The 15467-nt window shown below is 43.7% G+C and overlaps 1 protein-coding gene across 3 annotated transcripts in view; it reads right to left on the bottom strand.

Annotated features, from left to right (window-relative positions):
- The window catches only part of gas7b (growth arrest-specific 7b), a 367980-nt gene that overhangs the window by 104036 nt on the left and 248477 nt on the right, over positions 1 to 15467 (bottom strand). For all 3 annotated transcript variants that reach the window (XM_068004339.1, XM_068004338.1, XM_068004340.1), the window contains exons 3-4: positions 10055 to 10132; positions 6236 to 6321 (exon numbers count right to left, since the gene is read on the bottom strand). In XM_068004339.1, coding sequence (XP_067860440.1) covers positions 6236 to 6321; positions 10055 to 10132 — 164 coding nt within the window. The remainder of the gene's footprint in view (positions 1 to 6235; positions 6322 to 10054; positions 10133 to 15467) is intronic.

Raw genomic sequence — 15467 nt, 5'->3', positions numbered from 1 at the left:
CCAAGTCACACACCATCCCGACTTGGAAATATATCGCCGTTCCTTCATTGTTGCTGGGTCAAAATCCTAGAACTCCCTTCCTAACAGCACTGTGGGAGAACCGTCACCACACGGACTGCAGCGATTCAAGAAGGTGGCTCACCACCACCTTCTCAAGGGCAATTAGGGATGGGCTATAAATGCTGGCCTTGCCAACGACCCCCACATCCCAAGAACAAATAAAAAAACATTCGAGCATAAAACAGAGGCTTGTCGACACTGGGAAAATGTCAAGAGTGAGCTTTATGATTAGATAAAATGGGAAAGGCTGCAAACTCAGTTTTGTGGAGAGACTAGAGAAGCTGGGATTGTTTTCCGAGCAGAGATGGTTAAGGGGAAATTTAATCGAGGTGTTCAAAACTATGAGGGGTTTTGATAGAATAAATAGGGAGAAACGGTTTCCACTGGTAGGAGGGTCGATATCAAAAGGATACAGATTTAAGGTAATTGACAGAAGAACCAGAGCCGAGATGAGGTGACATTTTTTTATGCAGCGAGTTGTTATGATCTGGACTGAGCTGCCTGAAAGGGTGGTGGAAGCAGATTCAATAGTAACTTTCAAAAGGGAATTGGATAAATACTTGAAGGGGGAAAAAATTGCAGGACTATGCGGAAAGAGCAGGGGAACGGGACTAATTGGATAGCTCCTTCAAAGAGCCAGCATAGGCACGATAGGCCAAATGGCCTCCTTCTGTGCTGTGCTGTATGATTCTATGAGCTAAAGCAGATGAACCTTTTTTTTTTAAAAACAGTGTGACTAATCTCTGCTACACAGTGATGCTCTTAGAAAGTGTGTGTGCCTGGACGATGGGTGAGGACAGGAATGGACATTTCTGTGTTACCTAACACCACTCACTGTTTAGGTTCATGGAGGAAGAACTGCTACATTGGTGAGGCACTGGAGGGTGTCAGTGCTGGTGGAACTATACCCAGAATAGGTCACCATGTTTCGCCTGGGGAGGTGGGGGGTGGTAGGAGGAAAGAAAGTCCTTATTTTGTATTTTAAATAATGGAACAGCCTTTCCCTTCAGTTTACAAACGTGATTTAATGACATCATTCACGTTACAACAAAAACATGGCAATGTCATTTGCGGTTCTTTCCTGCCTTAAATTCTTTTCAAAGAGGACGATACCCTTTGAAAAGAAAATCACTGACTCATCTCGAGCAGTTTATAAATTAAGGGATGATAAGCATCCCGCTCAATGGGCCCATTTAACAGATTAGCATGTGAATAGGCAAAAAGGGGGGTCATTATTCTGCTTCTTAAGTGTTTGCCTCAAGTGAAAAACTACATGGGACTTGATGAAAACTGCTGTTTTGTTATGGGCCCAATGTCGGTTTTATGTTCGTGTTGAGGCACAGGAAGAGCACATAAGTAGCACTTTGCTCGCTCTTCCTTGTAGTGTGGCCACCAGTCCCGATGCATATCCATTAAGAGGCCCAACATGAATGTTCTTGCACTACCTCTGGCGGCAGGCTTCAGGGCCCATTGAAATTTAGATCTGGGGCGCTGTTAAAAGTGCAGACTTCATGTCATTTGCACAGTAATAAGTCATTAGCACAATAATAGGACATTTCCATAGTGAAAGGTCAATTGCACAGTGATATACTGTTGCTAGATACATAATCGTGCTGTTACCAACTGCAGTCTAACATCGCTGGCACAGCAGTAAAGGAAATAAGTGGCACTGCTGTTTCCAGAAGGTCCAAGACCCACTAGAAAACATGGTTTCCATGGGCACTTCTAGAGACAGGATCATTGCCCATTGGGGTTGCTAACTCTGGCTGGAGGTATTCCTGGAGGTTTGATCACGTGATATCTGACCACAAGACGTCTGTGAATAAAAGGTTGGGTACCCTGTAGTTGAGCATCTTCGCTCGTGGTTTTGCACCAACAGCTATTGTGCTTGAAGTTCCGAGAACCAGGAGGCCCCCAGCGAGCAGGAGAAGAGGGGAAACCAAAGTTCAGAGGAACTTTGATTCCATCAGTAACTAATGGTAGCTCACTGGAATGGCATCGATAACTAATAGTTATATTAGTAACACTCAGATTCCCCTCTTAACTAACAGTAATACGAAAGCAAAATACTGCGGATGCTGGAAATCTGAAATAAAAGCAGAAAATGCTGGAGAAGCTCAGCAAGTGAGGCAGCATCGGTGGAGAAAGAAACAGAGTTAACGTTTCTGGTCGAAGATCTTTCGTCAGAACTGGAAGATGTTGAAAGAGTTGAAGTATTTGAGCAAGTACAGAGCCAGGGGTACCAACAGTAATACAATAATACACTGATAGTCCAAATGTAACTGGTAGTAATAGGTGTAACGCTCTGATATCCTTCCTACCTGTGAAGTAGTATTCCTATAACCTGCTGATATTCACCCTGTAACTACAGCCAGAATGTTCCTGCATGCGTACATGATGGACATGCTCTCCAAAATGGATTTTGGGAAGGGAATCCGCGGTTGGATCTGACTGCTCTATGCGGACATCTGTCGCAGAGTCCTAATCAATGGGTGGGAGTAAGAGAGCTTTCCCATCAGATCTGGAGTCAGGCAGGACTGTTCTCTCTCCATGGTCCTATTCGTATGTTGTATCGAGCCTTTTGCCGCATCAGGAAGGACTCGGGTATCGGGGGGTGACGATCCCAGGCAGCGGATGCTCTCTGTTTAAGGCCTCCCTTACATGGACGACATCACCGTCTTCTGCTCCAATCAGCAGGTGGTCCACAGACCGATGGGCTTCTGTGACCGTTTCGAGCTGGTTTTGGGGGCCAAAGTGAACCGAAATAAGAGCAAGGCCATGTTCTTTGGCAGTTGGGAGGCCCGGTCCCTTGTCCCCTTCACCGTCAGGTCCGACTACCTGAAGATGCTGAGGATCTGGTTCGGTGGGGGTTGGGGGGGGGGGGGGGGGCCTGGGCTGCACAAAGAACTGGGAGGAGTGGATCACCAAGGCCGAACAGAAGCTCGGTATGTGGGTGGGGCAATCTCTCTTCATAACAGTCAGGAACCTGGTGATAAGGTGTGAGGTACTCGCGGTGTTGCTCTAGGTCTGGTCCAATCCCCACAACTCCGCCATCACAGTCACCCGAGCTATCTTGCACTTTGTCTGGAAGTCCAAGGTAGAACACGTCCGTAGGGCCACCATGTACAATCCCCCAGACAAAGGGGAGGGGGAAAAGAGCGTCCCCAATGCCGCTCTAATCCTGATGGCCAACTTTGTGAGTGGCTGCCTCAAGATATCTGTACAGCCCCAGTATGCAAACACCAAGTGCCACTACGTGCTGAGTTTCTACCTGTCTAACACTGAGAAGGCTGGGTCTGGCCACGCTGGCCGAGCAGGCGCAGGATGTCCCATCCAGCTGGACCGTCCTCCCTCACCTGTCCCAGGTGGAAAGGTTCCTGAGGAGGAATCCCTTCAAACACAAGGCACTCTCTATTGAGTAGAATGGGCCTACACTCTCTGGAGTTTAGAAGAATGAGAGGTGATCTCATTGAAACATATAAGGTTATGAGGCGGATTGACAGGGTAGATGCTGAGAGATGGTTTCCCCTGGCTAGAGTCTAGAACTAGGGGGCATAGTCGCCGGATAAGGGGTCGGTCATTCAAGACTGAGACAAGGAGGAATTTCTTCACTCAGAGGGTTGTGAATCTTTGGAATTCTCTACCCCAGAGGGCTGTGAATGCTCAGTCATTGAAAATATTCAAGGCTGAGATGGATAGATTTTTGGACTCCAGGACAATCAAGGGATATGTGGATCGGACGGGAAAATGGACTTGAGTTTGTCGATCTTATGGAATAGTGGAGCAGGTTCAAGGGCCATATGGCCTACTCCTGCTCCTATTTCTTATGTTCTTAAGGCAGTCAGACAGTGGTCGACACGAAATGTTCGATGAGTCCTGCAAGGAACAGAGAGGGTGGACTCAATCAGTTTCTTCCCCGACCAGACGGTCAATGCCATTTGGCAGAACGTCTCATCGCTGGAACTGACCAACAGGCACCAGGATGTAGCCTGGACAGTGGTGAGAAAGGCCCCCCTCAGTGCGGTCCTTCCAACACGCACGGAACCTCAGCGTCACCGTGAGCCGCCCTCGAGGCTGCAGCAGGGAGGAGACCGTCGTCCACCTCCTGGTGGACTGCCCCTACGCGCAGAGGGTGTGGAGAGAGATGTGTTGGTATCTGTCCCGGTTCATCCCCAACAATTCGGTAACACAGGACGCTGTGCTCTACACACTGTTCCCCGGGGGGCACACCGAGACTAATATCACCTGCAGCTGGAAGACCATCAACTCGGTGAAGGAGGCCCTTTGGTCCGCCCAAAAACTGCTGGTCTTCCAGCTGAAGGAGCGGTCCACAACAGAGTGTTGCCGACTGGCACACTCCAATGTCCAGGAGTACGTGCTATGGGACACACTGAACGAGGTGCGACCAACGCAAAGGCTCTATGGGTAAAGGTCAGTGTGTAAGGCCACCCCACCTTGCATTGTACACCATGAGTCATAAGAAATACTGTGTTTGAATTGTAGTAATGAGATCGCTTTGTGTATAATCTGTAATGTATTAGTTTAAATTGTGATATTTACATTGAACGGTGTGTACCTTTAAATTCTATGAAATAAAGTATATTTTGAAATAAAAATGTTCCTGCATTGCACAAGGAGCGGTCATGCTCCACAGTCAATGCCACTTTTAACAGAGCCCATCTCTCTCCCAATCTCCTTGGACTCTGGTTTGGACTCGGGTACTGCGTGAAGGTAATAACTCTGAACCGGGAGCCTCAGTCAGTGCCAATCTGTACTTGAACTTCACACGTCAAAACCGGCCGGCACAGATGGACCTGACCCAAACAGAGAGATTGCATAAAGGGCAGTGGGTTGAGTGTTTGGGGGGCACTTCTCGCAGGCCACATCATCCTGAACTCAGCTCAGCACCAACATTTCTGAATCACTCCCTAGGCTCGGACTCAGTGAAGGAGTGTTTTCATAAAATGATATAAATTACAGCACAGGAGGAGGTCATTCAGCCTCCCGATGCCTGTGCTGCGCTCTCTCCTGTAACCCCATTCCCTCCAGATCCTTTTATATCTCTCCCTTTCAAATAGTTATCCCATTTCTTTTTAATAGCCACCTGATTCCCTCTTGGTTCATCCAGTGAGAATCCTTGGTCTCTGTCCCCTTGTTCCCCATTCACACACCAATGGAAACAATCTTTCACTATTTCCCCACAGTAAAGTCCCCAGGTTTCACTCATCCCTTTACTGGCTGCTCCTCGTGGTGTTGCTCCCACTCACCACGTTGCTGCTGCTGTTCCTGGCTTTGCAGGAAATGTTGGGCCCCATGTCCACCCATTCCCCAGTATCCCTCTATCCACCCGACCCCATCTTTCCCAGTCCGCTATCACCTTCTCCTGCCCGAACCCCAATACCCTGCCTCCTAGCCCTACACCTCTCCCTGCTCCGTCTCTCTCTCTCTCTTACCGCTCCTCCCCCAGACTCCTGGCAACCTGCTGATGACATGGAACGGCAGGGCCGATACTATGGCGGGAAAATTAAAGCACAAATTTCTCCCGGGTTGCTAGCAGCAGTGCTTGGGAGAGCCATGCCCCATTCCAGGAGACTCCCGGTCAATCCAAGAGGGTTGGCAACCCCACTCCCCAAATGTCAATGTAATCATTTCCGTATTCACAGGAAGAAAAGTCAAATCATAGTCACTGTAGTTTCTACATCATCAGCGCTCTTCAATGTAAAAATTGAGTGATTCCAGACATGGAGCACAATTCTTTCAAGTGAAAGAATTTCTAAGACAAATTGTTTGCCACATAAAGTGTATACTGGGCCACATCAATGTTCCCATTGGTTTGCATATATCTGAAGCAAGCAGGTACTAACAGATCTGAGTGTTCTGATTTAGGATTTATCCAACAATGAAGTATGACAAGACCTCACTAAACATCTAAGTATACAAATTCAAACAGAACAAAGCAGTGAGTAGGAAATAGAAGCACAAGTCTACAACTTGGTTGCCTGGGATTTGTGGACAAACTTGCCACGGTTTGAGGGCCAGAAATAGCTGATGGGCTGCAGTTTGGACACACAGGCGTTAAGAGTTAATCTCTGCTATTAGCTCAGGGCTGGAAGTTCCACTCTTCAGGATTATGACACACTTGTGCCAAAGCTGGGGTGGAGGGTGAAGAACATACCTGTGGATCACTGCTGGTCTTTCTCAAAGCCACGTGCGAGGTCTCCGAATGGTGTGACAGACTCCCTGACGAGTGAAAGCCGTTCACTGTGATACAAACACAAGCAGCCACATTATAAAAAAGTCACTGGCCTGGTCTTCAATGCAATCCAACAATAAGTACCTTTTTGCAATTTTTTTGTGCTAATCCATCATTTTCAAGTTCACTTGGTCTGAGATATTGCTCATCAAAGTGCTTCCTCCTAATACAGCATTTACATTAGTGTGCTTTTCTGCTGTAGCATGGTAAAGTAAACAAGTTGGTGCCAGTGGCTCCAAAACCCAACAGAAGGGATGGTTTCCATGGACACTTCTGGAGGCGGCATAACCCACGACAGACTTGGACGTTCTGTTGGAGGTGGAGGAAGCTGTGCGTCTGGTCGACATATGTGCAGTAATTGAAAGGAAATATCATTTGCTTAAAAACGATAAATTTGTGCTTTGCTACAAAAGGCATGGCTGATAATCCCAGTTATGACTTCAGCCACCTTGCATCAGTCCATTATGGGATATCACACAGATTCAAGCCCACAAGCCAACCAACAAATCCCTACTGGAAAGAACTAATCAGTTGTGCACAATGCAAGTGAGTCATAACGACACAAGCAGAATCAACATCTGACTTTAACTTACTCTCGATCTTTTATATGGGATTTACCAGCAATAAAATTGAATTTGAAATTGAATCAAAAGAGTATACTTTACGCTAGAAAAATTCTGATATGTAAATGCTCAGCTGTTGTATTTCCATTGCAAATTTAAATTAGTCTTCGACTATGTACTATAGCCTGAATCCTCATGTTAGTCATAAATGACAGAATGCAGAAGTGCTATTTTGTTGGGCTAACACTTTTGTTCCATGTATAAGCTTTTAAATTCTCAGAAATCTATTCTTCAAGTCATAAAATTAGATATCATCAGTTTTTCGAGAGGAAAATGAACATTCAATAAATCATCTACAACCACTCTGCAATCAGGCCCCAATGTATTTGGGCTGAAGACTTAAGATTTGTTTAGAATGAGTCATCTGCCTTAATTAGCACTTTTAGGGCTGTTTTATTATTTTATTCTCTATAATTTTCTCCTTCTTTCTTGAAGATGCTGAGTGCGGTTCCATAGGTCGGAGGCGGCATGCTGAAAGCAGCAGCTTGTCGCCCCAGATGTTTCGATGTATCTAGTTAAATCCAGTTGTTCCTTTTTATTTTGGGGGGGGGGGGGGGGGGTGTGTAATGTGTTACTGGAACAGATGTTCGCTGTGTAAAACTGTATAAAATCTTGCATACAACTCAACACTGCAACTCAAAAAGTTAACCCAGACTTTTGAGCTGAGGTTTCTTAGTCTCCCATTTTTAAAAGATTTTTTTTTGGGTGCGTTAAGTTCGCTCTCGCCATGTAGTAATCCACAGCTGAATGTGTGGGAAACTGAGCTACCCAATTTTGCTCGAGAAAGAAACTAGCAGTGCAGCTCTTCTTAGAGAAGGAAAAGGACACATACTTAGGCTGGCAGTAACTGCTAGAGTCAGGCGGAAGGGAGGGCTGGCAGGCGCCAGCGGGGGGGGCGGAAGGGAGGGCTGGCAGGCGCCAGCGGGGGGGCGGAAGGGAGGGCTGGCAGGCGCCAGCGGTGTAGTTATCTTGCAAGTTACCTTTGAGACACTTTTATATTGATGACTTGGTTAAAGTTTGAAATCTAGCTTCATCTCTGATTAGAAAATAAAACTCTTTTTTACGATATCAGATCTTTTTTTTTTAAAAGTACTGAAGATGGCAAACTAGCCATTACAAATGGATGAATTTTATTGGTGATTTATATGTACAGCAACAGCTGAAGTTATTGAAACCACCTAAGGAATAGCAGGCTTAAAATGATTTCAGTTCAGGAATCTTCTGATGACCAAATGCACTTTGCACTTGATCTTTAGGTCACATTATTTGGAATTTTAATCCACCATGATATTGAAATTATTCTAATTGAGTTGGAGAAGTTTGAATGTTTAAATGAGCTCTTGGAAACTCATGAGACATGTTATTTAAAAAAACACATTAAATGGAAATAGAATTGACAAACAAGAGGTATCGTGCTCGGTGTTACAGAAACAAAATGCCATGAGAAGCAAGTCTTCAACACTTTCAGTGAATCCCCTCCCAAAGGCATCTTGAATTGAGATGCGTAAAGAATACAAGGGGAAGAGAGAAAAGAAGTGAATTACCGATTTTTGACGAAGCAATTTGCTATTTGTTGACTTGATACATTTCTGTGGTGCAGAATCGGGCAGGAGCTGGGCCAGAAGATTGGAGAGTTGGTTGGGGAATCATGAGTTTCAAATCTCTTCCAGGGGACTTCAAATTGCAAAACTCAGAAAACAGGGAACTAAAATTTACCTAAAAACTCAAGTGTCTCTGTACTAAACGCCTCAAGTTACTAGGTGGCAACCCCAATTTTAACCTTAGATGAGCTGAGCAAACAGCAAGGTGAATTGCTGGAGTGCATATTGACTCCAATTACAAAGCCATCTGAGCAATTACCTATATGACTTAGCAGCCACTGGGGAAGTTGGAGAGCAGAAACTAAACTGGAAGACTTCAATTGTAAATAAACACCAAGTTTGAAATGAAACCAAAAACATCTCCATAATAAATTTAAAGAAGCAGAGCGGTAAAACAGAGCAGTCTGTAAGCTGTGTGTTGCTGGGAATCTGCAGCCTGGCCATGCTTCTCAGGCAGCACGTGATACAGAGACAATGAGCTCATTATAGTGATTACTCCAACTGACCTGCAGTCATGGGCAGGGTGGTGAGGTGTAACAATCTGGATTAAGGAATCAATTCTTTAGTTATTTTAAACAATTTTACAACACCAAGTTATAGTCCAACAATTTTATTTGAAAATCACAAGCTTTCGGAGGCTTCCTCCTTCCTCAGGTGAATGTGGAAATTTCCACATTCACCCGAGGAAGGAGGAAGCCTCCGAAAGCCTGGTGATTTTCAAATAAAATTGTTGGACTATAACTTGGTGTTGTAAAATTGTTTACAATTGTCAACCCCAGTCCATCACCGGCATCTCCACATCTTAGTTATTTTAATATAAGGTTTAGCATCTTGTAAAAAAAAACACCGAAATATATTACCTTCAGATATTGATAGACTAATGTGGAAAAATAAATTGAAAACTTGAACCGTGATCATATATGGGAAAACTAATGACATTTTTTCACCTTCAGAGAGATACATCAGTTCCCACTCTGCTCTATGATGACATTAGATGTATGTTAAAGCTGACGCCGGGCAGTATGACTTTCCCCCTTCAAACTAGTGATCCCCAATCTAGCAAGTCAGCTCAGCATTGATAAGTCTCTAATGTTGCGATCAGGCTAGTTTCCCTGCCTCAAGTGGTAGTGTAGAGCTGCTTAGGACCAGTTCCTCAGTATATAGATTGTTCCAGCTGAAGTCAGGTAACTCAGCGACAATCCAATCTGTATGGATTAATACGTAGTCATGTGGTGGGTTTATCATTGGGGGATATCTTTGTGGAGCCTGGGGGATGTTCTTTGAAGACTTTCAATCTTTGAACTGAAGGAAGGTACTGAGAATTTCAGCCTGGATCAAACTAACGTGATGGTATTAAAGTGACCTGTGTCTCTTCAGTATTTTCTGATTTTCTTTAAGAGTGCTCCATTGTGTTTTTTTTTACAAAGTGTGAAAATGTGGAATGCATTAAGTGAAAGAAAATTCAAGGTCATTTCTGAAGAATATTTTAAGTTAATAGTCAGTTAAAGCCTAGTTACCTGTAGGCAAGGAATTCATCTGTGATATCGGACTCTTTGGGGTCCCTGGAGCACTAGTTGGTCTCTCCCAGGTTGTTTCTATAATAAAAAGAAAAAGAACATCAGTATACAAAGAGAAGTGTGTTAAGTGTAAATTATTTCATACAAAACTGGCACAAGGGATCAGCTCAAGACAATCAGAGATTATGGAAAAAGAGTACTGAAGAAAAATAGTACACTTTGATCGACATGGAAGTCAGATGTTTTAAAGTTTTGCCTCACTCTTGTTTGTCTAACTAGACCTACAGAAGTTTCTGTGATAAAACAAGTCCACGTTCGTGTAGGACATCATCTGCAATAAATTAGTCTTTGGACAAAGAACATTTCTATCAAATAAAGACCTCGGGAACCTCTATGTGGTTTTGTATCAGTAAGTACAGTACATCTGACAACACCCTTGTAGATTATTGCCTCTTTCTCTTTGCCTTCAAGAGAGAGGACAGAAAACTGGCGCAGTCTCATACTTGGGTACAGTTCCATAGTCTGGCAATGCCTTGCCAACGCTACCATCTTTCATGCATCAACCTAACAGCCTATTCTACTCTGAAGGTCATCACATTCAAGTCCTTCCCGATCTCCACAGATGAACAATGGGGAATGTTGATTTTTCCCTTCCATAGCCTTGTGATAGTGAGGTCAATTATATTGCCTTCATTTCTACCCTGGCTGATGAGTTAATTCACATACCAGAGAATGAAGCTTTCATCTTCAGGGTCTTCCTGGCTATGTATCACATTCCACTGTTCTGTATACTCATTGTTTACATTCCCTGTTGGCCTTGCTCAGTCCTTTCAATTTGCATTCTATCTCTGGATACTTCCCTTGTACTGCAATGCTACTGTGAGGATGCTTGTCTGAATTAATGTAAACTCAAAACTTGCACATTACCACTGAGTTTTCACAAAATTCAGGTTTATTTTCCCAAATGCTAGCTGGAAGGAAATAAATATTCTGGCATGTTTCATCATTGAGAAAGGTAAATAGAGAGAAATGCTCTAATATGCTGCTACTCTTTATTCTAGGGAAAATTCAGTATAAAGAGGCTTTGGATCCAAAGCGTACTCTGTTAGTTTTGAAACCGATTACATTATTTTGTCAAATTTATCTCTATGTATTAGAATAAGCTTAAGTGTATTAATCTGTTGCCCTATTAACCATGTTACATATATTTCGTGTCATGGTATTACATTATCCCCAATAGCAAAATTGTGATATATTATCACTAATTACCTTTATGAAACGGAATTTTCTGTTTCAATGGGCAGAAATCTGATGACCTTGTGGACCACTTAGGATCCCCTTAACTCTTTAACCATGGGTGGATCCATGACAATAGTCCTGTCCTGACCCAACATCCACACATCTCCAGAAGGTTTCACTGATTAGTGATCACAAAGAGAAGCCTATTTGATTTTTCCCCTCCCTAGCCCAGGTGTGCCCCTATTGCTGCACCGGCTCATAAATTGACTCAGGGTACGCTTGATCCAAAGCTCTGTCCTTTAAAAAGAGAGATACTTTGCATTTATACTGCTGCAAAAGACTTACTCCCACCTACACTGTGGTATAATTGGGCATTATGATCCAGCACAGGGTGCGTCAGTGAGCATTGCATTTACCAAATTTTCACTTAGTTCTGAGTCTCCCTCATCCCAATTAAAATAGAGGTACACATGGGGTAGGGCTGAAGGTGGTGGAACAACATCGAGAGTGGGAACATTGTCCGTCCAACTGGAGATCTGGGTTTGAATTAACCCATGTTGATTATGTCATACCGTTACTTTTGAACTCCATGCGAAATGTATTGCAATAATAATTGTTGGGAAATAGTTTTTTCCAATTTTCTCCTTTCATGAAGATGATTAGTCCATTCCATGAAAGATATCAATCCTCTGTTACTTCACCCAAATAGCCATTCTTCAATGTGTGAACTTTCTAAGTGTACATTGGCAGGCTTTAATGATGTGGAGTGCATCAGAACTGATCCGGATTCTCTGGTCATCTGGTAGGAATCGTTGGCCAGCAACCCAACACTGGAAACCTCGCTGATTTTTCCCCTCCCTCATTCAGGAGTATTGAGGCCTACTGTAGCACTCAAACTGCTACACCAGCAGACCGAAGCCAACTCAGCACTGGGGAACAAACCTAGGACCACTCTAGGCTTTTTAGCCATTGGAGGAACCTTCAGAGATTATGGACCTGTTTCAGAACCTGGGTGGAAGTGAACCCCAGAGGGACTCAAAACTAGGGCAGAACATTGCTATGCCCACCTCCCCCTTCATCAACTGGACATGACGCCCGGGGGGGGAAAGAGGCATTCCTCGGCTACACTGGGAATTCTGCCCTTTACACCCATAAAAGGCCCCAGTAGAACTTCCGCCAGCTAAGAGGAGGCATGAGTCCTGGTGAGGCCCCAGAAAAGGCTCCAAACCTTGCCAGAAGTAAGATGGACTGTTCCAGAGAGGATTGATCATCATAATTTAAACATTAATGGCTGCCGTTGGTGCCGCAGATTTTTTCAGCCACTCCTGTCTTCAGCCTGGGAAGGACCTCTGTGTGCCCTGACCATGCTAATGACCCCACCCATGCAATTTAGGATAGGGTTGTCAACCTTCGCTTCGGGAGGATGTCAGTTCCACTCCACCTCCCCCTTGCACTGGCAGAGATTTGGGCCCTCTGTTTCTAATGAAAAGATATCAAACTCTGTCAAGTACAGAAGTGCATTATCGGAGCAGCTATTTGTTGCATTCATGTTGCTTCACTATCAATGTGTTTATTTTCCACCTTCTTCATCTGTCATTGTGTTCTCTTTTTCTCCCCACATGAAACTTCCTTTTTCTGTCCTTGCTTATTTTCTCATAACTTCAGTTCATTTGTAGTGGTCTTTATTTTATATTCCTTGCTTGCAACTTCATCTGTAGGCCTGGAAATCACATTGCTAAGAGGTGGACACAGAGCCTTTATGCGCCAGTGTTGACATGGCTCTGTCTCCATGGTAACTGCTTAATCGGTGACTATATTCATGTTTTCTCTTTGCCTTCCCAGCAGGGTGGATGTTATAGGGTATTTTCAGCTCTTTCAACAACTCAAACCTGACCTCACCTCTATCTACACTTGGCAAGATCACTGTTTAAAACCATTGCAGGTGCAAACTGGTCGAGTGTGAAAAGGGTCAGTAAATTCAGTGTGTTGCTTTCTTTATGTGAAACAGGAACTGATATTGCTGTGCTTCGGTAATACTAACTCAGATTACACATCGCAACTACGGATGGTTTCCACAGCAACATGATGGGGCACAGGTAATAGTTAGTTTCCTAGGTTACTTAACAACTATAAAAAGAAAGAGCCACGACATAAACCGCGAAGAATTTTCTCGGCTGTGATATTGATCCTTTGCTATTACAAGGATTGTCAATTCTGGTTGGACACATTCATGGAAATTTCATAACATGACCTCCCACCTCCAACTGCTCCACCCAATCCAACAATATCCAATATTTTAGAATTAATAAGTTGAAGTGTTCTAAGAAATTGACAAAAAAAAACACAACTTTTTGAAATTCTCCTATGATGTTTCTCTGGGTTTGCCCACAGTAGTATCTGGGAGATTCCAGGACAATCCTGGAGGGTTGGCAGCTCTAGCTAATACTTATATAATATGGACTGGACACAGAGCTTTCCCGTATGTAACTGTAATTCTTCATCTTGCCCCTTTTAAATGTGCGGATTCATGCTGGAGTACAGTTTCATGGATACTATCAACCCTCTGGTACCTCAAGTGTTGACATTCTTCAAACGCATGTCCAGGCTGCGAGGGTGAGTGGCCAATCAGACTGTGGAGTGTTGGGGGATCTCACTCGATCCTGTACTCAGCACCTGCATATGTGATGCTACAACAATGTTCAGTGGATAGCAGACAGGAGCACAAACCCAGGCTAAGTTTCTCTTCTAATGCTTGGAGACATCGAGAACAATTGGAGCGATGAGGAACACCACATCACCTTGCCTGAGATCAGCACAAACCTGGGATATTACATCTTTAATCCTTGAGTGTGAACATCATTGCACATCAACATGGAATGTACTGGAGAAGCTGTGATCATAAAAATAGTCCCTCTTCTCCTGAAGGGATACCTCTTGTTAGGATACAGTTGCCCCCCAGTCAGCGCCTTCGCTGGTGGTGGGGGGGGGGGGGGGGGGGGAATGGAAAATTAAATACATTCAAATACTGGATAAACACAACATCAGCAGCATGCATAGATCATAAAACAGATATCCTGGAGCGATTTCAAGGTAGTAATCGAATCTCAGCGATCAGATTAATAACTGCATTAGGTTTGCTCTCTTGGTTTACCAAGTTATCTAAGCCCCTCAACTAGATTACTGGCCATTAATATACATATCTCGAGGCGCTGTTCCCAGTCACATGAAATTAAGCAAAACCTACAATCAAGATGTTGAAAATGTGATACACTAGCACTTCAGTTCAATGTTGTGATTCAGCCATCACCTACTAAAAGAAAATTCACTAAAAATAGAATAAAACTCCTCCCCAAATAAATATATAAATGTGTGCGTGCATGTGTGCAGATCAAGATATATTACAGAACAGAGGCTTTCTGTGTATTTCAAGAATCTTGTATACATCAGGACCCAGATAAACTGCATGAGTTTCTCTCTGAGACCAATTATAGGGTACTTTTATATCAATGCAAAGTGATTTTGTCTTCTCATCGACGTAAAAAGTATGGTACAAAGACACCCAAATTAAATTTAATCAGGCAACATGATACCACCTTCCAGAGATTGACTCACATCTTTGTTTCAGCTTCACATCAGCTGCAGTATAAATGTAACTGGTGCAACTCAAACTTTGCAGAGAGCTCACTATCCCACTGGCTGTTTGTTTAAAATGTAACTGAAATTTAGATACTGGTGAGAGGAGCTCTCCGGTTGCATGGAAGCTCTGCTTGATCTGACCAGAAAACGATGTGGAGTTGGCAGTGTAACTTAATGTTACCAGCCCAACATCGCCCAAAGCGAGTACTGGTTGCAAACTGGCATCTGTATTATAACAGCAGCCTGATTTTCTATAAGGTCATTATAACACTAAGATACATGGTTGCCTTGTGTATTATTTTATTTATAATCACTCCCTCATTGCCATTATTCTCAATTTATTACTGCTTGGTTATTAAAGGAGAAGTCTGGTGGGGGAGAACTTTGGTTCAGTTACAGAAGTTCTTTTTTCTAAATATAAATTCACAGAGCTGCTCAAAAATTCTGAGCTTGAGTTTCTTTCCATGCTTGCTAAACCGCACAATGATGACATGATGAGAGAAGCACTGTTTGGAACAGGTCCATTGAAAAAACAGGG

This window comes from Heptranchias perlo, chromosome 23 (assembly GCF_035084215.1).
Source record: "Heptranchias perlo isolate sHepPer1 chromosome 23, sHepPer1.hap1, whole genome shotgun sequence".
Taxonomy (NCBI): domain Eukaryota; kingdom Metazoa; phylum Chordata; class Chondrichthyes; order Hexanchiformes; family Hexanchidae; genus Heptranchias; species Heptranchias perlo.
Note: the sequence above shows the minus strand (reverse complement) of the source record. Positions and strands in the feature narration are given on the sequence as shown.